Source organism: Penicillium expansum (genome assembly GCF_000769745.1).
Source record: "Penicillium expansum strain MD-8 chromosome Unknown contig22, whole genome shotgun sequence".
Taxonomy (NCBI): domain Eukaryota; kingdom Fungi; phylum Ascomycota; class Eurotiomycetes; order Eurotiales; family Aspergillaceae; genus Penicillium; species Penicillium expansum.
In genome coordinates this window covers 180,328-200,715 of record NW_015971435.1, presented here as the reverse complement: position 1 = coordinate 200,715, position 20,388 = coordinate 180,328, and the positions used below count along the sequence as shown (strand labels likewise).

At 48.4% G+C, this 20,388-nt stretch overlaps 10 protein-coding genes across 10 annotated transcripts; 5 read left to right on the top strand and 5 right to left on the bottom strand.

Annotated features, from left to right (window-relative positions):
• Positions 1-429: 429 nt before the first annotated feature.
• PEX2_008380 (ARMH3 family protein) lies at positions 430-2,831 on the bottom strand (the record flags this gene model as incomplete). Its single annotated transcript, XM_016738115.1, has 8 exons — positions 430-1,135; positions 1,194-1,604; positions 1,657-1,991; positions 2,047-2,159; positions 2,221-2,374; positions 2,428-2,508; positions 2,574-2,696; positions 2,748-2,831. 8 exons carry the CDS (start codon positions 2,829-2,831, stop codon positions 430-432), a joined length of 2,007 nt encoding a protein of 668 aa, XP_016594641.1.
• Positions 2,832-3,765: 934 nt separating this feature from the next.
• Positions 3,766-4,409, top strand: isa1 (Fe-binding Fe/S cluster assembly protein ISA1; the record flags this gene model as incomplete). Its single annotated transcript, XM_016738114.1, has 2 exons — positions 3,766-4,306; positions 4,372-4,409. 2 exons carry the CDS (start codon positions 3,766-3,768, stop codon positions 4,407-4,409), a joined length of 579 nt encoding a protein of 192 aa, XP_016594640.1.
• A 668-nt stretch (positions 4,410-5,077) lies between these two features.
• PEX2_008360 (DSC3 family protein) lies at positions 5,078-6,073 on the top strand (the record flags this gene model as incomplete). The annotated part of the gene is made up of 1 exon (XM_016738113.1): positions 5,078-6,073. One exon carries the CDS (start codon positions 5,078-5,080, stop codon positions 6,071-6,073), a length of 996 nt encoding a protein of 331 aa, XP_016594639.1.
• A 335-nt stretch (positions 6,074-6,408) lies between these two features.
• PEX2_008350 (v-SNARE protein VTI1) lies at positions 6,409-7,255 on the bottom strand (the record flags this gene model as incomplete). The annotated part of the gene is made up of 3 exons (XM_016738112.1): positions 6,409-6,496; positions 6,567-6,973; positions 7,076-7,255. The coding sequence occupies 3 exons, from the start codon at positions 7,253-7,255 to the stop codon at positions 6,409-6,411; spliced, it is 675 nt and encodes a 224-aa protein (XP_016594638.1).
• Positions 7,256-7,773: 518 nt separating this feature from the next.
• On the bottom strand, positions 7,774-9,354 carry rvb1 (RuvB family ATP-dependent DNA helicase pontin; the record flags this gene model as incomplete). Its single annotated transcript, XM_016738111.1, has 4 exons — positions 7,774-8,238; positions 8,302-8,849; positions 8,912-9,131; positions 9,211-9,354. 4 exons carry the CDS (start codon positions 9,352-9,354, stop codon positions 7,774-7,776), a joined length of 1,377 nt encoding a protein of 458 aa, XP_016594637.1.
• A 324-nt stretch (positions 9,355-9,678) lies between these two features.
• On the top strand, positions 9,679-10,329 carry PEX2_008330 (mitochondrial 54S ribosomal protein bL28m; the record flags this gene model as incomplete). Its single annotated transcript, XM_016738110.1, has 1 exon — positions 9,679-10,329. One exon carries the CDS (start codon positions 9,679-9,681, stop codon positions 10,327-10,329), a length of 651 nt encoding a protein of 216 aa, XP_016594636.1.
• Positions 10,330-10,647: 318 nt separating this feature from the next.
• PEX2_008320 (fungal specific transcription factor domain-containing protein) lies at positions 10,648-12,040 on the bottom strand (the record flags this gene model as incomplete). Its single annotated transcript, XM_016738109.1, has 3 exons — positions 10,648-11,250; positions 11,309-11,758; positions 11,828-12,040. 3 exons carry the CDS (start codon positions 12,038-12,040, stop codon positions 10,648-10,650), a joined length of 1,266 nt encoding a protein of 421 aa, XP_016594635.1.
• A 1,645-nt stretch (positions 12,041-13,685) lies between these two features.
• PEX2_008310 (Carbon-nitrogen hydrolase) lies at positions 13,686-14,899 on the top strand (the record flags this gene model as incomplete). The annotated part of the gene is made up of 4 exons (XM_016738108.1): positions 13,686-14,162; positions 14,273-14,588; positions 14,640-14,798; positions 14,865-14,899. The coding sequence occupies 4 exons, from the start codon at positions 13,686-13,688 to the stop codon at positions 14,897-14,899; spliced, it is 987 nt and encodes a 328-aa protein (XP_016594634.1).
• A 620-nt stretch (positions 14,900-15,519) lies between these two features.
• Positions 15,520-16,409, bottom strand: PEX2_008300 (LysM peptidoglycan-binding domain-containing protein; the record flags this gene model as incomplete). The annotated part of the gene is made up of 2 exons (XM_016738107.1): positions 15,520-15,961; positions 16,021-16,409. 2 exons carry the CDS (start codon positions 16,407-16,409, stop codon positions 15,520-15,522), a joined length of 831 nt encoding a protein of 276 aa, XP_016594633.1.
• Positions 16,410-16,609: 200 nt separating this feature from the next.
• PEX2_008290 (uncharacterized protein) lies at positions 16,610-19,351 on the top strand (the record flags this gene model as incomplete). The annotated part of the gene is made up of 8 exons (XM_016738106.1): positions 16,610-16,651; positions 16,703-17,074; positions 17,207-17,630; positions 17,682-17,792; positions 17,849-17,926; positions 17,993-18,155; positions 18,756-19,201; positions 19,254-19,351. The coding sequence occupies 8 exons, from the start codon at positions 16,610-16,612 to the stop codon at positions 19,349-19,351; spliced, it is 1,734 nt and encodes a 577-aa protein (XP_016594632.1).
• Between the last annotated feature and the right edge of the window lie 1,037 nt (positions 19,352-20,388).

Here is a 20,388-nt window from a genome sequence, read left to right as displayed (position 1 = left end):
GGGGGTGGCCACCCTTCCAGCAGCAACTTGTTTTTTTTTTTTTTTATTTCAATTCGAGAAGCACGGGCCTGGAGTAGGCCTGGAATACAAAATACCTTGTTTGGCTGTCTCTTACTCTCCAAGAATACGTAGAGAGTTTCAAGGGTTTCGTGGGATTGCCAAGTCATGATCTTTACAGGTAGCAGAGAGATAAGCCTCTGACATTTCTATGCGTTTACTTTACTTGGTAGTTATCATGGATGCAAATGAACAATGACAGAAGTGAGAGAATATGAATTATCCACTGGATATCTTAAATAGACAAATCAATGATAGCACTACTACTACCTAGTGGTCTACCTCTCCATAGTACCACCCACAAACATCTTGAATATAGATCAAGATCCAATCCAAGATACATAAAAGTAGAAGAACCCCACAACTCGATACCTAAGCAACCAGTTGCCTTGCATCATCAACAGCACAGCGCGCCGCGCGCTTCAGCTCACTCTTCCACTCCGCCTCACGCCACTTAGCCCAAGCACTCAAACCCTCAGGCGGCTGGATACTCAGCGTATCATAGCCCTGCTTAATGATACGGTGGACCTCACGCGGGGAGAGATTCTTTTTCTTAATAGACGGCAACGCCACCGGTGCAGGCTCATCAGCTTTAGGAGTAGCCACAGTAACTGCAGCGGCGTCCACACCCTCCGAATGGAAGAGGAGGGTATAAAAGTGAGTAGACACGGATTGGAGGGTGTCTATGGCGGCTGAATTCTGCTCGTTTTGGGAGATTGCATCGGGTGCTTTGGAGGCTGTGACGCCTGCTGCTGCGTTATTGGAACGGGAAAATGAGTATGCATGGCGGAATTTGGAGATGATGGGGCCTGTTTCGACGAGCTTGTAGAAGAGATCGTCGTACGAGGCTGGATCTGGGAGGAAGGTGTCGCCGCCTGAGACGCAGAACGCGATTAGGTCTGCGAGGGAGGTCTTAAGGGTTTGAATCTTGGGGTTGCTGGTTAGATCGGAGGCGTAGGTTGTTAGGAAGCGCATGAGAGAGAGCAGAGTCCGCCAGAGCTCGGACCAGTGGTAGCTGAGTCTGATCTTGTTCTTTGAGAGGTAGGTTAGGAGGCGGAGAGTGATTGCGATTGTGTGGCTGGGAGGATTGTTAGTTATGCCATGGATAATGAATACAGTGTATGGTTGTTTTATACCTGTAGATGTTGACGTCGAGGCGCCGGCGAAGGTTATGCGTGATAGTATCAATGGCGATATCAAAGATGACGGTTGCGAGGACACGATCTCCAATGACTACAGGGAGGTAGGGCTGTTTCTGTCGACAGATACGAACCTTTCGCTTGACGTTTTCGCTGCAAATTTGTTTGCAGATGGTTGGGTCTTCGACCAGAATGCGAAGTGTAAACAGGTTTAGTTCGGCATAGTGCCCGACCCGCGGGGATCGATATGCATGTTGGAGAAGGTAGGAGGACAATGAGAGGAAGCTCGAGAAAGGAGATTCTTCCTCGCTACTTTCTGGTTCCAGATGAACCAAATGATAACCAAAGAGCTTATTGGCGTTTGTGAAGTCGTATGTGGCCATTAGAATTGCGGCTTCTTGTGCCGGACTGCCAGGATTGTAAGTTTCGAATCAATGGATTCTTCGCGCAGAGAACTTACAGATCAGCGAACATGGCCTTCGCTTCTTCCGCCGAAGGGGGGTTCGCTTTGTCCCTGGCACCAGGAGCTAGCGCTCGTAGTCCAAAGAAAATCAATGTGTTGGTCAAGCTCCAGCCCTCTGGAATGTCATCCTGGACAGCAATGTAGCCGTTTCGCAGGCGATTACAGGCCAGACCGACACCCTTGGCAACTTTTTCAATACTTGACTCGTTCACAAAATCATCAAGTCGAAGCTGGTAGGGGTTTTGGAATTCAAACTTGTTGTAGTTGGCCAGTAGCCCCAGAAGGACGAATGGGTCGAACACTTGCAGCGGGGTATCAGAATCAGAAACATACTATTGGCAACTGTCAGTGATTTCCATAGATAGAAGCAATCGAAGTTAATCAAACCTTCATAAGCGATGGGAAAAGATCCCTGTGTGTAAGATAGGAGACCAGACTTGTTTTGTATGCTCCGCTGGTCATGGCAATAGCCGTCTTGATAGCCTTGAGCCGCACATCGACTAGAAAAATTAGAATCAACTGATATGGTATCGGTTAAGGGCAGAATAGACAAAGACTTACAGCTACTGCCATTGCGAATGATTCTGTCCAAGACAGCCACGAAGTCGGAAATGACATGATCCACTTCGTCAAGTCCTGCAAGAACAGTGATGACATCCGAACTTGGGTTTGTGTATTTCTTGCTCAGAATGCTTGTCAAGAAAACAGTCAATGTCTGCGAAACAAGGTTAGAAAATATGCCCCGGATATTAACCAAGGGGTTCTTACATCTAGTGCATTAGAATCCGCCGGGGCGACCCCAGCTGCTGCCTCGCGAACGGCACGAACAAAGAAATGTTGAGTTTGGATCTAGTAATTAATTGCATCAGCTGTTTGAGATCATTTTTCAGGACGGTTTCTGTATTATGGCTTACCTGTAGACCGATTGTATCGTCTGGGCTCAATTGGTCTAGGATAGCATGCAGTTGGTTCCGGTCTGGAGGTAGCAAGAAGAGTTCTCTCCAAAATCCCTCCGAGGGGTCTGCATCATCTGCCGCCTATCAGGGGTATGTTAGTAACATCTCACAAAGCGATATTTATGTCCATACTTTGAAGAGATTCTCATAGAGCTGGACAATCTTAGGTTTGAAGGACTCGGGTCTACTCTGCTGGGTAAGGGGTGAGGCGTCCATGATATTTGACAATATGATCTGCAAAGACTAGATCGCCAGCATTGGACCTCGGGAACCAAATGAGTAAGGTTAATTTAAAGTCGAGTTGATTCAATTGCTTCGAGGTTCATGAAAAAGGGACACCAGCCACTTTGTCAGCCGATCCAGCCACATGTCCTCTACACTTGGCAAGGTGTTTACACTAGGGAATAAAAAATAAAAAATAAAAAATAACAAAATCTCAATATATTTGTATGTTAAACTGATGGATCTATACAGCCCATAATCTACATTTTGATACCATTCCCCGCCACTTGACTATATTTGGGTGTGGCATCTTCATGAGGGGTGAGACAGGTCCAGGTCCCTCCGACGAACGGAACTCTCCGCGGTCATGGATGACTCAGCTTCCGAAAAACGCATTGGATGACCACATGGGAATCAATCTGATCTGAGGTATGACTTAGTCATTTTACCCCGATAGTCAGATTAATTAGGGCGCGGAATCAGCTAGTGTCTCCAGTAAGCCTCTTCGTTGATTAGTCTATAATTACCAACTAAAGGACCTTGAGGAATGGCGCCACTGCTACAATTGCTTGGTGTGTAGAAATTACTCAACGCTGATTGGCCGAATCTGCGTCATGCAACTGCCTTACGTAATTAAGTCGGGGCCACGGGGGAATCCTCAAAACAGTCAGAGATTCCTCTTCTCAACTTTGTGAATCAATCCTCCATTCCACCATCTTTCTCACACAACGTCCTATGAGCCAATAGCAATTTTTCTCGAGGTTCACTCCCATTTCACATTGATTGCTCCTCGACTATGAGCTTCTCTACCGCCATGCAACGTCCTGTGACATCATCCGCCACACTTCTCCGATGGGCAAAGCCCTCGGCAAGATGTTTACGTACTTTCTCATCATATGGAAACGCTCATCTATCCTCCAAGCGGGACATGCAAACTGCAACTGCCTACCGTCCTCATTCGCTTCCAACATCCTTCCCGCTTCCTCGAAGCACCGGCGGCGCCAACACTTCGATCTCAGCTGAATTCCCTCCTTCCGACTTTAAATCATACCAGAGCCCATCACAAAGCACATTGTCCAACGTGAGCCTACGGGAAGGCGAAGCCCAAAAGCCGAAACCGACTTCTGCTTCTCCGGCCACCTCCAAGACTTCCCCGAAGCCCCGTCGGCCGCTTCGGGCAAGAAAGGCAGCCATGAAACTGTCCCCGGTGGCCACCGAGCAGCTTCGGAAATTGATGGCACAGCCGGAGCCGAAGTTCATTCGAGTCGGCGTCAAGAACCGCGGCTGCTCGGGCCTCGCCTATCACCTCGAGTACGTCGAGAAGCCGGGAAAATTCGATGAGGTGGTTGAGCAGGATGGCGTGAAGGTCTTGATCGACAGCAAGGCTCTCTTCAGTATTATCGGCAGTGAAATGGACTGGCAAGAAGACAAGCTGAGCAGACGATTTGTTTTCCGCAACCCCAATATCAGTATGTGGCCCCCGCAAAAATTGCAGCATCTGCTTAAGATTCGATTTACTGACTTATTATTACAGAGGAAGAATGTGGCTGCGGCGAATCTTTCATGGTTTAAGCACACCGCTTGAGCATTCATTTTGATATGTTTCTTATACGGGGCTCTCGGCGTCTTTCTTCTCGGTGCATCGGACGGCGTTTTCAAAGGGGGTTTTGGGGATTCCACGACTACCCTTTTGTTTGAGTACATACGCTTGATATCCAGTTGATACCTTTATCTACTTTCCTCCTTCTTTCTGCATTTTTCAACTGCGTCTCGTCTTGGCTGTGGGTTCTTATGGGCTCACAAGTTGGCGTGCCATGTCAAGAGACAGGCTAGAGGCTCAGCCAATGAACTGTTGATTCTTTTTGTTTTTCGTCTGCGGAGACATTCTTTTGAACCCTTGCAAGATCAACCATGTGGTATCTTTTGTGTATAGTTAGATTAGTCCGAAGGACATTGATGATGACATGTGACATTATTCCAAAAAATCACAAAACAATATTATAAACCTGCTTCCTCGATGATTTAGTCTATCTCTTTTTTCTATTAGCCTTTCAGGGTTGTAGAAAAGCGATATTGTCCAGTTGATGTCTATAATGTGTCACCTGACGGTATATGGTCTGAGACCCCGGAATGGGGTAAGCGCCGCATCTCCAACTTGAGACATATCAGTCATCGCTTGTTGTATAGAGCAGCCTCAATCAATTTCACATAAAAGCGCAATATTACCTCCTATTTGAAACATGGCTTCACCCTTCCTCTCTCCATACGCAGTAGGCGAACCAGATACCGACCTGCTCCTCATCACCGTCCGCTTCTCCGCCTCAATCCCCGACCTCCAACTAGATGTCCCAGAGCCCGAGACCACAACAGGCGCAGGCCTAAAACAACTGATCCGAGCCGAACTTCCCAAACCTCTATCATTCCACCGACTGCGCCTCATCTACGCCGGTCGCGGTCTCGAAGATACAACCGCATTAACCGTTTCACTAAAGCTCCCGCCATCACCAAGCCGGAGCCCTCGCCCCGCAGCAGACCAACCCGAGACAACCGACGACAATGGAAAAGGCAAGCAGGCAGTTCGGGATATCCGCCCACGGCTCTATATCCACTGCTCGATCGGCGACATCGCACTCTCAGACGCAGACCTAGCCAGCGAAGCAAGCGTGGCATCAACAATCCTTCTACAACAGAAGCAGCAGAAAGCCAGCGCAGGCAAGAAATTACCGACTAAGGATGTCTCATCTCTACTCCCAACATTTGCGCAACCGCGCCACTCCCAACCTCAACCCCAGTCCCAGCCAACTACCACCACACCCGCACCCCGCGGCTTCGACCGCCTTCTCTCGGCGGGCTTCACGGCGGCTGAGATCACCGCTCTGCGCTCCCAGTTCCTGGCCATGCAGTCTGTCTCCAGGACGCCGGATACTATGCCTACTGGTGACCAGCTGCGGGATCTTGAGGACCGCTGGATGGATGAGGGGTCGACGGCGGCGCAGGTGCAGGGTCTTGGCGGGGAGGGGGGTGGCATTGGGGATGATGAGGGTGGGATTGGATCCGGATCGCGTGGGGCAATGGATGATATGCTTTGGGGGGCTGTTATGGGGTTCTTCTGGCCTGTTGGCTGTGCGATGTGGTTGCGTAGAGAGGAGGGGGTTTGGAGTTGGAGGAAGGGGGTTGCTGTTTGTGTGGGTGTTATTGTTAATGCTGTTTTTGGGGCGATGAGGATTATGAACTGAGGTTGTTGATATATGTGTGTTGTTCTCTTTTGTTATTTGGCGTTATGAGATACCCCCAATTGAAGCTATTTAGTACTTTCTAATAAGGATTCGGGACTTGGTTGGACTGTTAACCGTCGTATTAGAGACCAGGGTTGCTTGGACCAGAGACTTGGATCTAGGTGTATCAAGACTCGCCGGATGCTATCATACATAATGGCAAATATGCGAGAGATAGACAGAGAGAGAGAGAGAGAGAGAGAGGCAATAGCCTTGCTAGTGTAGACGTAAGAGTAGAAAATCAAAAGACGTGAAAGATACACCGAGTATACAAACGCCAGCGCGAAACCCAAGTGCTAATGGAACTTGCTGTAAATGACAGCGAAAATCAAAAGAACCAGAACCGTAATGATAGCAATGGTAATTATCCGATTGGTAGCCATCCTAAACAACACAAGAGAAGTTAGCAACCACGTCTAGATTAGATCAAAACGAGACAAAGGGGAGTCAGTACCTACGGGCCATGCCCCTCAAAGTCTTGATACTAGTATCAACGTAGCCCTCACTCTGCTGCAAGTTGTTGCGAGCATTCGTGATCTGCTCCCTCTGCTCATACAGGGTGCCGAGGGTGCCACGAGCGACATCCTCCGTCTCCAGCGCCATACGCTGACTCTGCTGCAGTCGCGCTGAGCTGCGCTCTAGCCGGTCCGTACCAGAAAGCAACTGCTGTCTTTGTTCGAGGTGCTCATCCTGCGGCTCGTCGGTGTACCGGTCGCCGAAGAGTGCTTGCCGGTCATCCGAGAGGGACTTCAGCTTGCGCTTGACCTCGTCGATATCGGTTGAGTAGTTGCGGAAGCGGATGTTGACTTTTGACCGGGCTGCTGAGGGGATGTTCTGCTTCTCCATGCGCATTTGGTCGAGCTAGATGGGGATTGATTGGGTTAGTGTCTCTTGTTCTTGCGGTTGTTGGTTGTTCTCGTAGTGTGGCGCATGAAAACGGGTTGAGGGGTTCGGTGGACTCACCAGTTCTGTGGCTTCTTCGAGGACTTGTGTTGCGATGCCGATTGCTGATTTCCGTTGCTCGCCGCTTGCCTCGGCGATCTGGTCCAGCTTCTGGTTCAGATCGGCTTGCACCAGCTTCAACTCGTTCTCATAGCTGGCGAACATCTCCGAGCCGGCGTCTGTGTCCAGTGGGTTTGACATGGTGGTTGTATGATATGTGTTTTAGCTTAGGTGGAAGTGAAGATCTGCTGTCTGCAACGGTGGTTGATGTGTTGATGTAGGCTCCACCTTTATCTGGGGCGGGTGACGCTGTTCAATAGTGCTGAGTGGCGGTTCGGTCGGATCTTGTTGATAAGGCTTCGATTTGCAAACAAAGTACCCTGGCCTTACTGGAGTATTAGGGAACACAAAGAGAAAATAACTTAAAAAACCTAAGGTCTTGATAGGATTAACAAACGCTGGAACAGGAACGGGTGACGGTGAGAGACACGTGATTCGTCCCGGGGTTGCATTTGCGACATCCGATGACCTCTACATCTACACTATGTTGGATCTATAACCATTTATCTTCTGGAAGTTGCAATAAGTTGGAAATAGAATTTGATACATAGCATTAGCGTAACACCAGGCCCACACAAAACAATTCGCCTTTTCAATAAACATCCAAGATACCCCTTTGGTATACATGATCATGGAACTTTCTCAAGCCTCATCGCCATTTATGACAGGAAATTCTTGCTGTCTTGATCAACGATGATTGCGCTGCGCTTGGCATCCAGGAAGAGGTCCTCGCACTCAGCAACATCAGCCTCCTCAATTGCGCCGGGGCGGCCATTGACACGCGAGAGAATGCTTGCGGGGGCCAACAACTGCAGGGCATACCGCAAGCTGACCTTGCTGCCATGCTCGGCAACCTTGTTCAAAGCAGGTTCTGTGATATTGAGACCTTCAATCTTGGCGCGCAGCCGGATGATAGTCTTGATCTCCTCGGGGGCGTAGGGGTTGGTGGGGATGATAAGAAGGCGGGCAAGCAGATCAGGAGGAATACCGTGTGCGGCACTGATTTCGTGGGTACCACGGATGACGGTGTGGCCGCGGTTGGAGGCGAGGATGACAATCGGGGAGATGCTCGATTCAAGGGCACGGTTCAGGTATGTAAAGCACTCAATGTCGAGCATGTGCACCTAGAGAAGAAACAGGGTTAGAAATGCAATCGAATAATTCACAGGATAAAATTGTTCACGTACCTCATCGATGAAAAGAACACCGGGAACCAACTCCGCGACACCTTGATCAATGTACCGGTTGACAACCTTGTTGATTTCCTGGCGCAACTTGTCCGTGATTTCCGTCTTCTTGGGCTTCATCAACTGACCCATCATACTCATCACATCTTGTCCGCCCTGGGGTCGGGCGTTGGCCATATCCAGGTCGTGAAGGGTCACATCCTGAACAATCTCCTTCTTCTTGTGAACCTCGCCCTTGGGGACAGGCACATACTCCTCAGCCTCGAGATCGAATTCGGTCGCATAGGCATCGGATCGCCCAACTCGCTTGCATGAGCCGGTGTTGGCTTCAATGTAGATGACATCTCCGACAGTGACACGCTCCTTCTGGATGGCTTCGTAAATGCTGGGGTCTAGGCGCAGCTTCTTAGAGCCCTTAGCGGACTTCAACCCGATGATCAGATGGCTAATTGTGCGCCCGTATCCGCCCAGTGGGTTCTCGGCCTCCTCGGGGGTAAGCTCAGTCACCTCTCCCTCATAAACTTCCTTTGTTTCGCGAACACGGAGGCCTGTTATACGTTAGCTTGTATTTCCACGGTTGTTGCGCTTCCCCTAATGTCGCATTGCATACCGATAGCTCTCCGGAAGTTCTCCATCAATGCTTCGGTCTTCTTGACCTCTGCGGAATAGATTTCACTGCCAACAATCGGGCAGAAAGGAACCTTGGTTCCCAGCTCCTGCGATACAGCAAGAGCCAGAGCAGTCTTTCCGGTACCAGGGCCACCAGCAAGCAGGACAGCTCGTCCAGCCATCTTCTTCGACTTAATCAAGTCCACCACAACACCACATGCCTACCCCATGGTTTAAGCCGTTAGTTATCGTTACTGCGAACCAGATACCCTGGTGGGTTCAGGGTTGCTCTTCACTCACCTCGCGGGCAGCTCCTTGTCCCACAAATCCATCGGCATTGTTCTCCGGAGTCCCATCAGAGCGCAGGCCTAGACCCCGAATGTGTGTATGCGCTGCGGTCCTGTTCTCGCGCGAGTTGCCCTTCACTTCACTAATCTGGACCATGTTTGGAAGAGGTGTGGCCGAGTAGAGCCACAGGTATTAACGGAAGATGGGTCAATTGCTTGAGAGGAAAGAATGAAAAGTAAATCAAAGCTTCAAAGAAATAGCCTAGATAGAAAAGAAAGGTAACGCGATGGTTCTCTGTGAGATATGCTTCTGGCCGAAATTCGCGAGCAAGGGATCGTCGAATGAGAACGCCGCCCCCAGGGCGGTGAACTGCCCCAAATTCTTCCCTGCTGGACCTCTCCTCCGCCTGTTGTCTATTAACGACTTTCCGGCTCTTTGCATTCTCGACACTCTGCGAGGGTCCGATACCTGTCGAACACAATGGCAGGTCTACACACAAGATCTGCAATGGCCGCCCCCTTCTCTTTGGCCTCGGCTTTCCGCAGTCTTTCCATCGCAACACCGAAGCGATCCTTCTCAACGACACCGGCAACGCAATCAGTTCCGAAACTACCGGAAACCGCTCCAGTCTACCCCTACGGACCGTCCCAATGGTACAAGCAGGCTGACTCCGGTCTCTACGGAGGCGCTTCGATCCGATTCGGCAACAAGATCTCCAAGGGACGTAACGCAGGAAAGACACGACGAAGCTGGAAGCCCAACGTGCGCCGAAAGAAGATCGAGAGCGAGGCTCTGGGCGAGTCGGTGTTTATCAAGGTCACTCGTCGTGCCTTGCGATCAATCTACAAGGCCAAGGGCCTAGACAACTATTTGCTGTCTGATCGGCCAACACGTCTCAAGGAGCTCGGTCCTTTCGGATGGAACCTTCGACACCAGATTATGCAGACCCCGGCGATCAAGGAGAAGTTTGCAAAGCAGCGCAAGGCCTTCGGTGTGCCTGAGCCCCCGTCATTGGGCAAATGGATGAGGGACCACAGGCTAGAAATCAGGAACAAAATCGAAACCCTGGACATTGACGCAATGACCAAGCCTCGCGGGTCTCCGCGAAGCACCCAGTCGTATGCTCGGTAGAGCAACCTGGACGACCTTGCGTGCCGAGGGGAATGAACAGGCGCTTGTATCACTATCCTGAAGAGCGATGGACGGTTTTTTGGGCACCACGGATTTTGTGCCATCTTTGTACGCTATCTCGTTTCTCATGGTGGAAATGATGGCCACAGCTTTCTAATTTGGGTGCGGTCTCTTTTTCAATTTGCATATTGGGTCTTTTGTATTATACTTCAATCTTACTTCGTGTTCACTTCAATGTTGTCAAGACGTTTCATCTAATCATTTTTACGCCAAGTCTATAACAAGTTTGTATAGAGAGGATATAGCACTCTACCGAAATCAAAATTCGGCCGAACCAAAGAGGAGTGGATACATGAGTGTCTCGTCGTCAACCCCATAAGCACTGCCAATCCCGTTCTCAAGTGGAGAAAAAGTCTGGGCACCTATACCAGCCATTAATCCAGGATGAGTTGGTTCATGGAAAAACGGACATTCTTCGGAGCACATGTGACCACCCAGACCTCTAAGCATGGTTTGGTCTTGCGATGCCGGCAGTTGGTGATGGAAGTCCTCATCTAGACTCCTGGGGAAATCCTCCGTGATCATCTCGCGTATCATGCGCAAGACACCCCGATGCATGATGATCGACGTGAGCAAAGGCATCTGGGACTGGATGTAGGAAATAGACTCCGCCGAGATGCGCCTCGGTGGCGGGTCTTCCTCTGCTGTTCCATGGAGCGGAACTTCTTTAGCTAAAACATCGAAGACATCGCGCAAAGGTTCGGCTTGAACCCATCGCTCGGCAAGGATGGCCAGCGCAGTTGAGCAGGCGCGCAATGCGTCTGGCACTTCGCGTGATCGGTAGGCGATGGTTTGATGTTGAGGTGGAGTTGCCCAGAAGCAGTACAGAAGGGTGATACCTACGGCGACTTGGCTCAGGAGCTGATTACCGGACTATGTCAGTTGATGAGAAAAAGATCAGGGGGTTTTGAGCACATACCCCAGGCCATAGTTGTGCTGTCTGTCGGTCCTTTTGGAAGGTCCTAAATGTCATCGCAATCTGGACACAGGCTGGGACTGATCGGTCCCCAAAGCCATTACAGACGTTTTCTTTGGTTGGCTGGTGTAATAGGAGGATCGTGTAGTTGTAAGCCATGCCAACCCACCGATCGCTCGTGTAGCTTTTGGAGGCAACATCGCTCAATAGCCGTAACTGAGACCTCCAAGAGTCTAATTCGCCTAACATGTGTTCCCGCCATGTCGATGAGGCATCGATTTCTCTGAAGTCAGACCGCATCATGGTGCTGATAATCCGGGATTGTATACGTCTGCATCGGAATAGGTGAAGGGCTGGTGAGACATGTGTTTTCTGAGATGGTGTTTCTATTTGAATACGGCTATCCTCTGATCCTTCGTGGTGAAGATCTGCATCTCCGACGTTTGAAAAAAGCTACCATTGTCAGTCTCTTCAATGTTCTTTCAAGGGATCCTAAGTTTGGGGTATTGAGAAATGGCTTACCTCCACGCTAATGTGCTCATCAATGATATTGTTGGGGATGTGGTAAATCCAACTGATAAATCGATCTAACGCATAAGCAGACCAAAACACTCGACGGCGGGTTTGGACCTCCAAGGAAAACGCGGGATTCGGCACCTGCGGCTCGCTCTCAGCTAAATGGAGTTGGGCCATGACACAGTATCTCATCATTGCAGAGACAATGGTGACAATCATCTGTGATGATGGAGAATGAAGTGCATGCAGAGTCAGAAGGAGATATGCCTGGGCATGTAAAACAGAATCGGGTTGCGCGAAAACATGGGCAAGATATTGCATAGCAGTGTTATACAAAGACTAAGCTGTTAGCTTCCCCTTCGATAGTAGATAGATGCAATATCCAACTTATACTTACTTGAGATGTAGCAATGTCATCGACTGAGACTCGAGGTGTAAGAAGTAGAGCAACAGCATGCACCTAAAATGTATCGAAGGTTAACATAAATTCGAAATAACGAGCATTTTTTCCATACCATGGTTACAAAATAGTCCTTCCATAGAGACTGCTGATGTCTATCTCTATCCATCTGCGAGTGAGCCTTCCACGATTCATACCAGCCGAGAAAAGTAGCGGGATGAAGAAAGGGATATCGTGGGTTAACTCGTTCCAGGTATATTTGTACCAAGCGATCAGATGCCTCATTTGAAAGCCGTGGGACACGATCTGCTTGTAATACCTGATCTGTGAACTGAGAAACAATGTGGGCATTTGGACCTTCAGACTGTATTTGGGAGAATACAGATGATTCGGTGCTTGTGAGAGTAGCTAATATGCCAATCAATAGGCTGGAATGTCCACATTGGCCATGAGGATCTGGCAAGCTCTCCACTGCATGGGGAGATGGCAAGGCTAATGACGGGCAGGGGGCTGAATATCGCACAGGAATAGAACCTGAGGAGATCCTGTCCTGAGGCATACTGCGAGAGTATGGTGGCCCTGGCGCAATAGAAGCCTGAGAAACATGGTCCGTTTCATTGCCTCTTTGATGGGGAGATTCCTGTGTAGTTGATTGCCGGCTGGCAGACAGGTTCTTTGGCCTCTCATCTGGAATTTGAGATTCAAGATCTATAATTCTTTCTTCGAGGGCTCGGGTGTATCTATAAAAGCAATTAGCAGGGTACTTATAGCTCAGTTGACTCGACCTACTCGGTACTGACGCGAGCCTTTCGGCTCACTGGCTCACTTGAGATACATTCTATGGTTATGCAATCAGACAGGATCGTCTTGTTGTTTGTGCTCTTATATACTTACCTTTGCTTGCTGCTGTGCAATTATCACACGGTCTGCTTCCAGTACACTAGCTTTTGTTAGTTTGGCGATTCAAGGATGTAATCGAGCACACTCACTTTTTGCTTTCGTGATCGACACCGTCGACAGGCCAGTGCTTTCTGCCTCTTTCTAGATGGTCCCACTTTGTTTCTTTCCATTCGGACTCGGCATTTGGTTACTCACTGAGTTTATCGGACGAAAATGTCCGATGACGGTTCCGTTTTGGTTCCATCGATCCCACGTGACTAAGGATTTACCAAAAGGATGAGACTGGAAGGCTTTGGTATTTTATCTTTCTGTTTGATCTTTAGCTTCATTTGAGTGGGTTCAATATTTATACAGGCAGTAGACCAATTAGATTCAAGGCTAGGCTTAAGCTATTAGTGAAATTGCCATGCAAGGCTCAATCGGCATGTCAAACTCCGTCGGACATTACAGCCTCCGAAAAGAGATCGGAGTACTTTAAATGCCCAGAGGGGTAACAATTTATTTTGACTCCTTTCAACCTTCGCTTTTGAAATAGTTCACTAGAATCAAGAAGACTACACTATAATGCCTCAGAAAATCACCGTTGCTGTGGCGCAGGCCCGCACTCTGTCTACACTTGAGTTGACCCTTGCCGCTCTCAAGCAAATCACCCAGCATGCAGCCTCAAAGGGTGTCCATCTTCTGCTCTTCCCAGAAGCTTACCTAGGTGGGTATCCTCGCACTTGTGACTTTGGAACTGCTGTTGGCGCGCGTGCCCCCTATGGCCGGGATCAATTTGTTGAATACTTCCGCGCTGCCGTTGACCTGGGCGATACGCCTGCTGGAGCGGGAGATGACTGGGTGGAGCGCAAGCTACCCATCGCTCCAGGTCGAGACCACCGTGGTGACGGGACAAGAGAGTTTCTCGAGCGGCTGTCCCGCGAGACGGGTGTCTTTATTGCAACTGGGTTGATTGAAAAGGCCGGGGGGAGCTTGTACTGCTCCGCACTGTATGTCGATCCATTGCGGGGTGTTCTCGGAAAAAGAAGAAAGGTCATGCCAGTAAGTACATCATCGTCCATTTTTGCTGTTAACCGTAGTCAATTTGACTTGGTGTCGAATGCAGCGGGATTGAAACATTTCAACTAATACTGACCTAATTGTTGAAAAAGACTGGCTCAGAACGTCTTGTATGGGCCCAGGGCTCTCCCTCTACCCTGAAAGCTATCACTACAGAGCTCAATGGAGTCAAGCTTACCATTGCCGCTGCTATCTGCTGGGAAAGCTTCATGCCTTTGCTGCGTCAAAGTCTTTACTCGCAAAATGTGAACATTTACCTCGCACCCACAGCTGACAGCCGTGACACTTGGCTACCTCTCATGCGCACTATTGGTGGCGAAGGCCGCACCTTCGTGCTTTCTTGCAACCAGTGCGTGCGCTACAATGAACTACCATCCTGGATCACCGAACAGGGTAAATCTACAGAAGGTACGTGAAATATAATCCACTAACGTGTTCAAATGACTTATCGTTTCCTAGAAGCTCCAGACCGCTATATCTCTCGTGGTGGCTCTTGCATCGCCGGACCCTTGGGTGAAGTTGTGGCTGAACCTATCTGGGAAGTCTCCACTGATGATGCAGCTGATGGCTCCAGCATCGAAAATGGGCTTGTGATTTCGGAGATCGATTTGGAGGATTGTGAGCGAGGTCGACTTGATATGGATGTCGCGGGAAGCTATTCAAGAGATGAATTCCGGTTAACAGTTGACGGGTTGGACTTGAACCCTCCTCCGTTCTAGGGAATAAATAGATCAGATATGAACCTCACATGTTATATATAGAAAAGCCGGTCTGCACATTTTACACATGGGGAAACAGAAACGATTGGAACAGAAATTGACGGAAATTCCAGCTCAGCTCAGCCCGTCTGATAAACCCCAATTTGACTATTTGCCCACACAAACATAGAAGTCATGCTTCAATTTCTTACAATCACTTCCAAAATTTGGGTTTCAAGCGAGGAAATCACTCAGGGAAACATTGTTGTCATCGGCAATCTGGTGGCAGGCCTCACCCTTCGCAACTTTGTGGAACTTATTGCATCCCTTACTCCATGCCATTCTGGGTTCAGGCAGGAGTGACTATTCCAGTACTGGTTGATATCACTTGTGTCGAGGACTTTGGTACCGAGCTGGAAATCTGGGGTGTGCAGCTTTTGGGAATTGAGGGCACCGGCATGGCTTACGAGATGCAAATGCTTCTTCCCACCATTGAATCCAGGTTGTCGCAATTTTGATGGATGGTCCTGGATTGATCGTCAGAGTTGAGTTCTAGGAAATACAGCAGGTTTCGCTTACGGGTTCCAACCTAAGAGTTGTACTAATCCAAAAGACTCTCCGCGGACGATATCTTCGCATGTCTAGTTTGCCTGCACGGTATACACCGTACAGTTCTTTTCGATACAGAGGGCGGTACCAGAAGTAAGTGAAGAGCAACTGTAGTCCAGATGGTTGACCTCAACTAAGCGATCAGTGCTGATAGACTGAGCCTCAGAGATTGATTTGCAAGTATCATCCTCCTTGGCAATGTATGTCTTTCCAGTGCAAGTAGAAGTAGGAGTTGCAGTGGCAGACGATGGTACACCAGAGGACTCCGGTGTTGTTGTGGGATTTGATGAAGTGTAAACATAGGTATAGCTCGATGCTGGCACATTACAGGACGACAAAAGCGACGAGAAGACATTTGGTGGGAACTGCTTACGCCCATAGCCCGAGCTCGCCATCACTGCGCCATACTTGAGGGTACATTCCGAACAAGCTGTTTTTGTATGGTTGTAAATTCCTGCGAGGCAGTACCCAGTTCTGTGGCATGTCAAACTCATTAGCTTTCCTGAATCATTGCAACATTGGAGAAAACTTACGAATCTTTGATGCAGCTCAACTCATATGCCCACATCAGCCCATTGACAATATCCCCAGGGACTACTCTAGCTGTGCTATTTTTGAATAAAGCGTATGCTTTTGTTCCGTAGGCCAAGTGGCTACTTCTCTGGAAGTTATCGATAGAATCATGACATTCTTCAGTACAATAATGACTTTCCAGATTCCCAACCAAAGCGGCACCATTTGCAACATCTCGGGCAGTCACCAGATAATTGGCGCATTTAACATCGAATGTTAAAGCACTCCGACCGGCAGCGGGCACATCATCGGAGAAGCCGTCGGTGTTATTCCATAGTTGAATTGCCACAGCTTCCTGGGCAAGAAGAAACACGCTAAGAATCCCAAATTTGACCAAGGATAGCAACATGTTGATGAACTAAGGGCTCTAAAATCTACACGGTTAGTAGGTAAAGGGCGTACTTGGATATTTGATCTACCTAGTATTCCAGCTCATTTATCCTGCGATTCCCCCGGCCATTCTCGATAGCTAATCTCCGAAGAAGGAGGACAAGACGGGCCGCAACGTGATTTTACCTGCCAGGGTGATCTACATTTACCGTAAGATGCATGGTACATACTTTCGGAATCGGTGAGTGGTTGAAAAAGCTGGTACGTTCCCCCCTCCCTGTCGCCCTTCAATATTCTGATCCCAAAATATAGACCACTGTGACAAAGGCCAGTGTAGGTGTAATTGAGTTGGGTCTTAGTAGAACTATCAACCTCTTCTACGCCAAATGGGGATGTCCCGGAGAGACCTACTTTGGCGAACTGTCAATGGATTTGGAGGCCGATCTTTCGATGGATGCAACCTATGCCTACTATCTCTCCGCAACATTTATTCCCCCTGGCAAACCGGAGACCTTTGCATACTTTGGAATGGAGCTTGGGGCCTACATTGGCTTGCACGTCGAAGGCAGAGTTATAGCGCAGACACAGACTGAGCGAAAGAAGATAATCGATAACCTCACTTACCCCGGACTAGCTATGAAGGGAATCGCGGCTGTTGGGCCTACCTTGGATATTTACGGCCAGGTAAGCCCCCCGAATAATCGATTCATTGCAACTGCAATGCTAACATCAATCCAGATTCGCGGCAAAATTGCGCTTTTTGGCTCCCTTGATGCAGGAGCAAAGATGTCTTTCGGAAAGGCCGAGATCTTCTAGCCTCAGGACAATGACTTGCAAGCAAAATACTCAACACTGCTTGGTCTAGAGAGTAAAACTGAATCTCCTGCCCCGGGGACAGTTGAACCAGTGTTCCACGCCGGAGTCGCCGTCGATACCCAGATCGATATTCTCATCACCCCACAAGCCAGTATTGGCATCAAGATTGGCGGTGGCAAGATTGTTACCGGCAAGACCTTGATGGATGTTCAGCTAAGCGGCTATGTGGACACTGACCTCTCCTTCCAGGCTCACAGTGACTACGACACGTCTGACGATGCTTTCCACTATCGATTTGGGGCCTATCTGTACTACAATATTGGGTACAAGGCAGTGGCCAAGATTCTCAGCTACATTGACTGGGCAACGGGAGATCGCAAAGCATATTGGCCTGATAAAATGCTCAAATTGTACGAAAAGACGGGTACCATTCCGATGTCGGAGTCCAACGTGGGAAAGTGAGACCTTTCTATAGTGGCTGGCGCTCAACGGCATGAGAATGAGGCAGATCTGTCTGGTAACAGTACAATGTCCGTTTTGGAACCAGCTGCCGATATATTCCGCCGAGCTGACATTACGACTTTGAGTACGAACTCCCGTGGAGGTATATCGGTCGACATCAGACACTAACTAGCCTACTAGACCCTAAGACTCCCATGTTTACTAAAAAGAGCCATTGTCCGGCCGGAGCTAGTGGCTTCCAGCTTCCAGAATTGCGTTGTGAGTTTGGCATTTTTTTATCTGATGTGATTGTTATTTGTAGGCTAACTAAGTACGCTTTGACAGTCAATTGCGGCTTCCTTGGCCCATACCAGGGTGTAAACGAGATTCGTGATGCCGATAATGATCTTACGGAAACGCTCACATATGATGTGCCCGGTCTCTGTGACAATATTGTCAGTCTTATGCCATTACGCTCGAAGTTCACATTCGCCCAACACGAAAAATGGTAGAGGACAGACGCAAATCGGTTTGCCCCAAAACTAGCAAAGAGAGCAAATGTGCGTCAGCAATTAAGGAGCTGAACAAGGCATTGAGGCGAAACGTCTTGCAACTTGAATGTGATGAATTTCCTTGGGGGTCTAGTGAGCAGGGAGGAGAATGGCTACCTGAGAGTCAGCGCCGCACCGAGTGTGTCACTAGCTTCCAGAATAATTGGCACGGGAGTTGCGTCAGTAGGTGCTTGATTTTTTTTATATATCCATATCTGGATTATTTTGGTATCTGAATTCAAACTTGCTAACAAATTTCAGGAATGATTGGCCAAATTTCATCCAACTGTAAACACCTGGATCCCAAGTCGCGGACAGATCCCAATAGAAGGGATTATTGGGTGTCCTGGCACAAAAAAAAATGGTGAGCTTCTATTACATTTTTTCGCTATTGGATTGTTTAACACTGTATCTCTGTACGTTAGACTGGACCCACACGGGCAAGTATGGGAGAGGAGAGGCCAACAGACAATATGAACAAGAGCTCATCGAATACGACGAATAAATGCCACGTCCGGATCTTGGGAACCCAGTATGTATTCACTGTCAAGGTTTAGGAACTTACTAACAAAGCGGCGATATGGAGACAACAAGAAGCTATCATGGGCCTTCAAAAGAGACTATGAGACTTCCTGGATTAACGCTCAAACACCACTCACGCCTGCAGACTGGTCGAATGCCAACCCACCGACATGGGACAAGCCCAACTATGAGGGACCCCTTACCATGGACTCGGTTCTTTGCGCGATCAATCATTTTAATCAGGACGACGTGTACAAACTACCAGGTGTGAAAGTCGAGTCAGATGGAAAACCAATAGGCAAGCAAAAAGAGTACAACGCGCTTTGCAAGAGAACTAAAGGCAGTGGCATCCGCCACGCTGAGGCTTGGGGTATTGACTATGTAATGGCCAGGTGTTTGATTCGTTTCCAGAACAGCGCGAGCGGCAGCTCAAGCACATCTAAACGGGATACTCAGGAGTGGGATGCATGGAAAGTTGAAAGTATGTGGACCTCAAAAGAGTTCTTTTCAAGTACCTACTGGCTCTTTTTTAGGTATTGAATATGTGGAGGATATGAACAATGCCGACATGGCTCAGTTATTGGGACCTGCGAGTCTGGATGGTTATGAAGGTAAAGGAAACTTGCCTTGAATGTATTCGTCGAATTTTAGTGTTACATGACTTTGGTGGCCATCAAGTCCATGTATCCCACCCTAACAAAGTCGTTGGCCTTAAACCCATCGCAAAACAATTGCCGTCAAAGTTGGAAATATATAATGTATCTTCCGGACTGATGCTGTGTTAGAGTATCTTTGTCTCTCTTTTTTTTTCATGTAAGAGATTATGTACAAATGGACCTCATAAAATGGATTTATAAGGATATTTCATCTATTGATTAGGGTCTGCAAGGTCCTCTTCCATTAATTGATATAGTTCCCTCCCTAACTCTGCACTGGCTCGATACCTTTCCCCAATAGTAGAGCCGTGAGGGAACTCGTTGGTTTTCATCCATTTCATAATCACATTGGAGACATCATCAATCTCAGGATCTATACGAACTTCGCGAACGATGTTTCGGAACCCATCTAAATAAAGTACCCGCAGACTTCCAGATCGGAAAGCCTCCTCGTGACGTAGTTTTGTAATTCTGTCGCGCAGTCCTCAATGAACGCATCTCGGTCCTCACTCCAATTGATAACAAGAGATGCTGAGCTACGAGGTAGAACAGTACTTCTATAGCGAGGCAGTCCTGTAGCTACGAACGCCACATTGGGAACTGTTTGAATCTCTCTCTATCACATGGTCTCTTGCCAATACTTAGTACTACTACGTAGTTGGTGGTGGGCTTGGCACGGTTAATCTATACATTTTTATTAGCTAAGGGAAAGAAGGAAGAAAAAAAAAGAAAAAAGGGAAGCAGCGACCGCGGATCGAACGCGGGACAACAAGATTTGCACTGGAAGGAATTATTAGTATTTTAATTGATCAAATTGGAAAGCGAGATAACATACATCTTGCATTCTACCACTGAATTACCGCTGCTGGCGGTGAGGTGAATTGAAGTTATTAAATTATACTACCCTCATCTTGAATACTCCATTTGAACGTCGCTTACTCCGTAGCGACGTTTCGTATAACCTCAGTGATATGTGCATGTGGCATATGACTCTCTCTCAAACATCACGCGG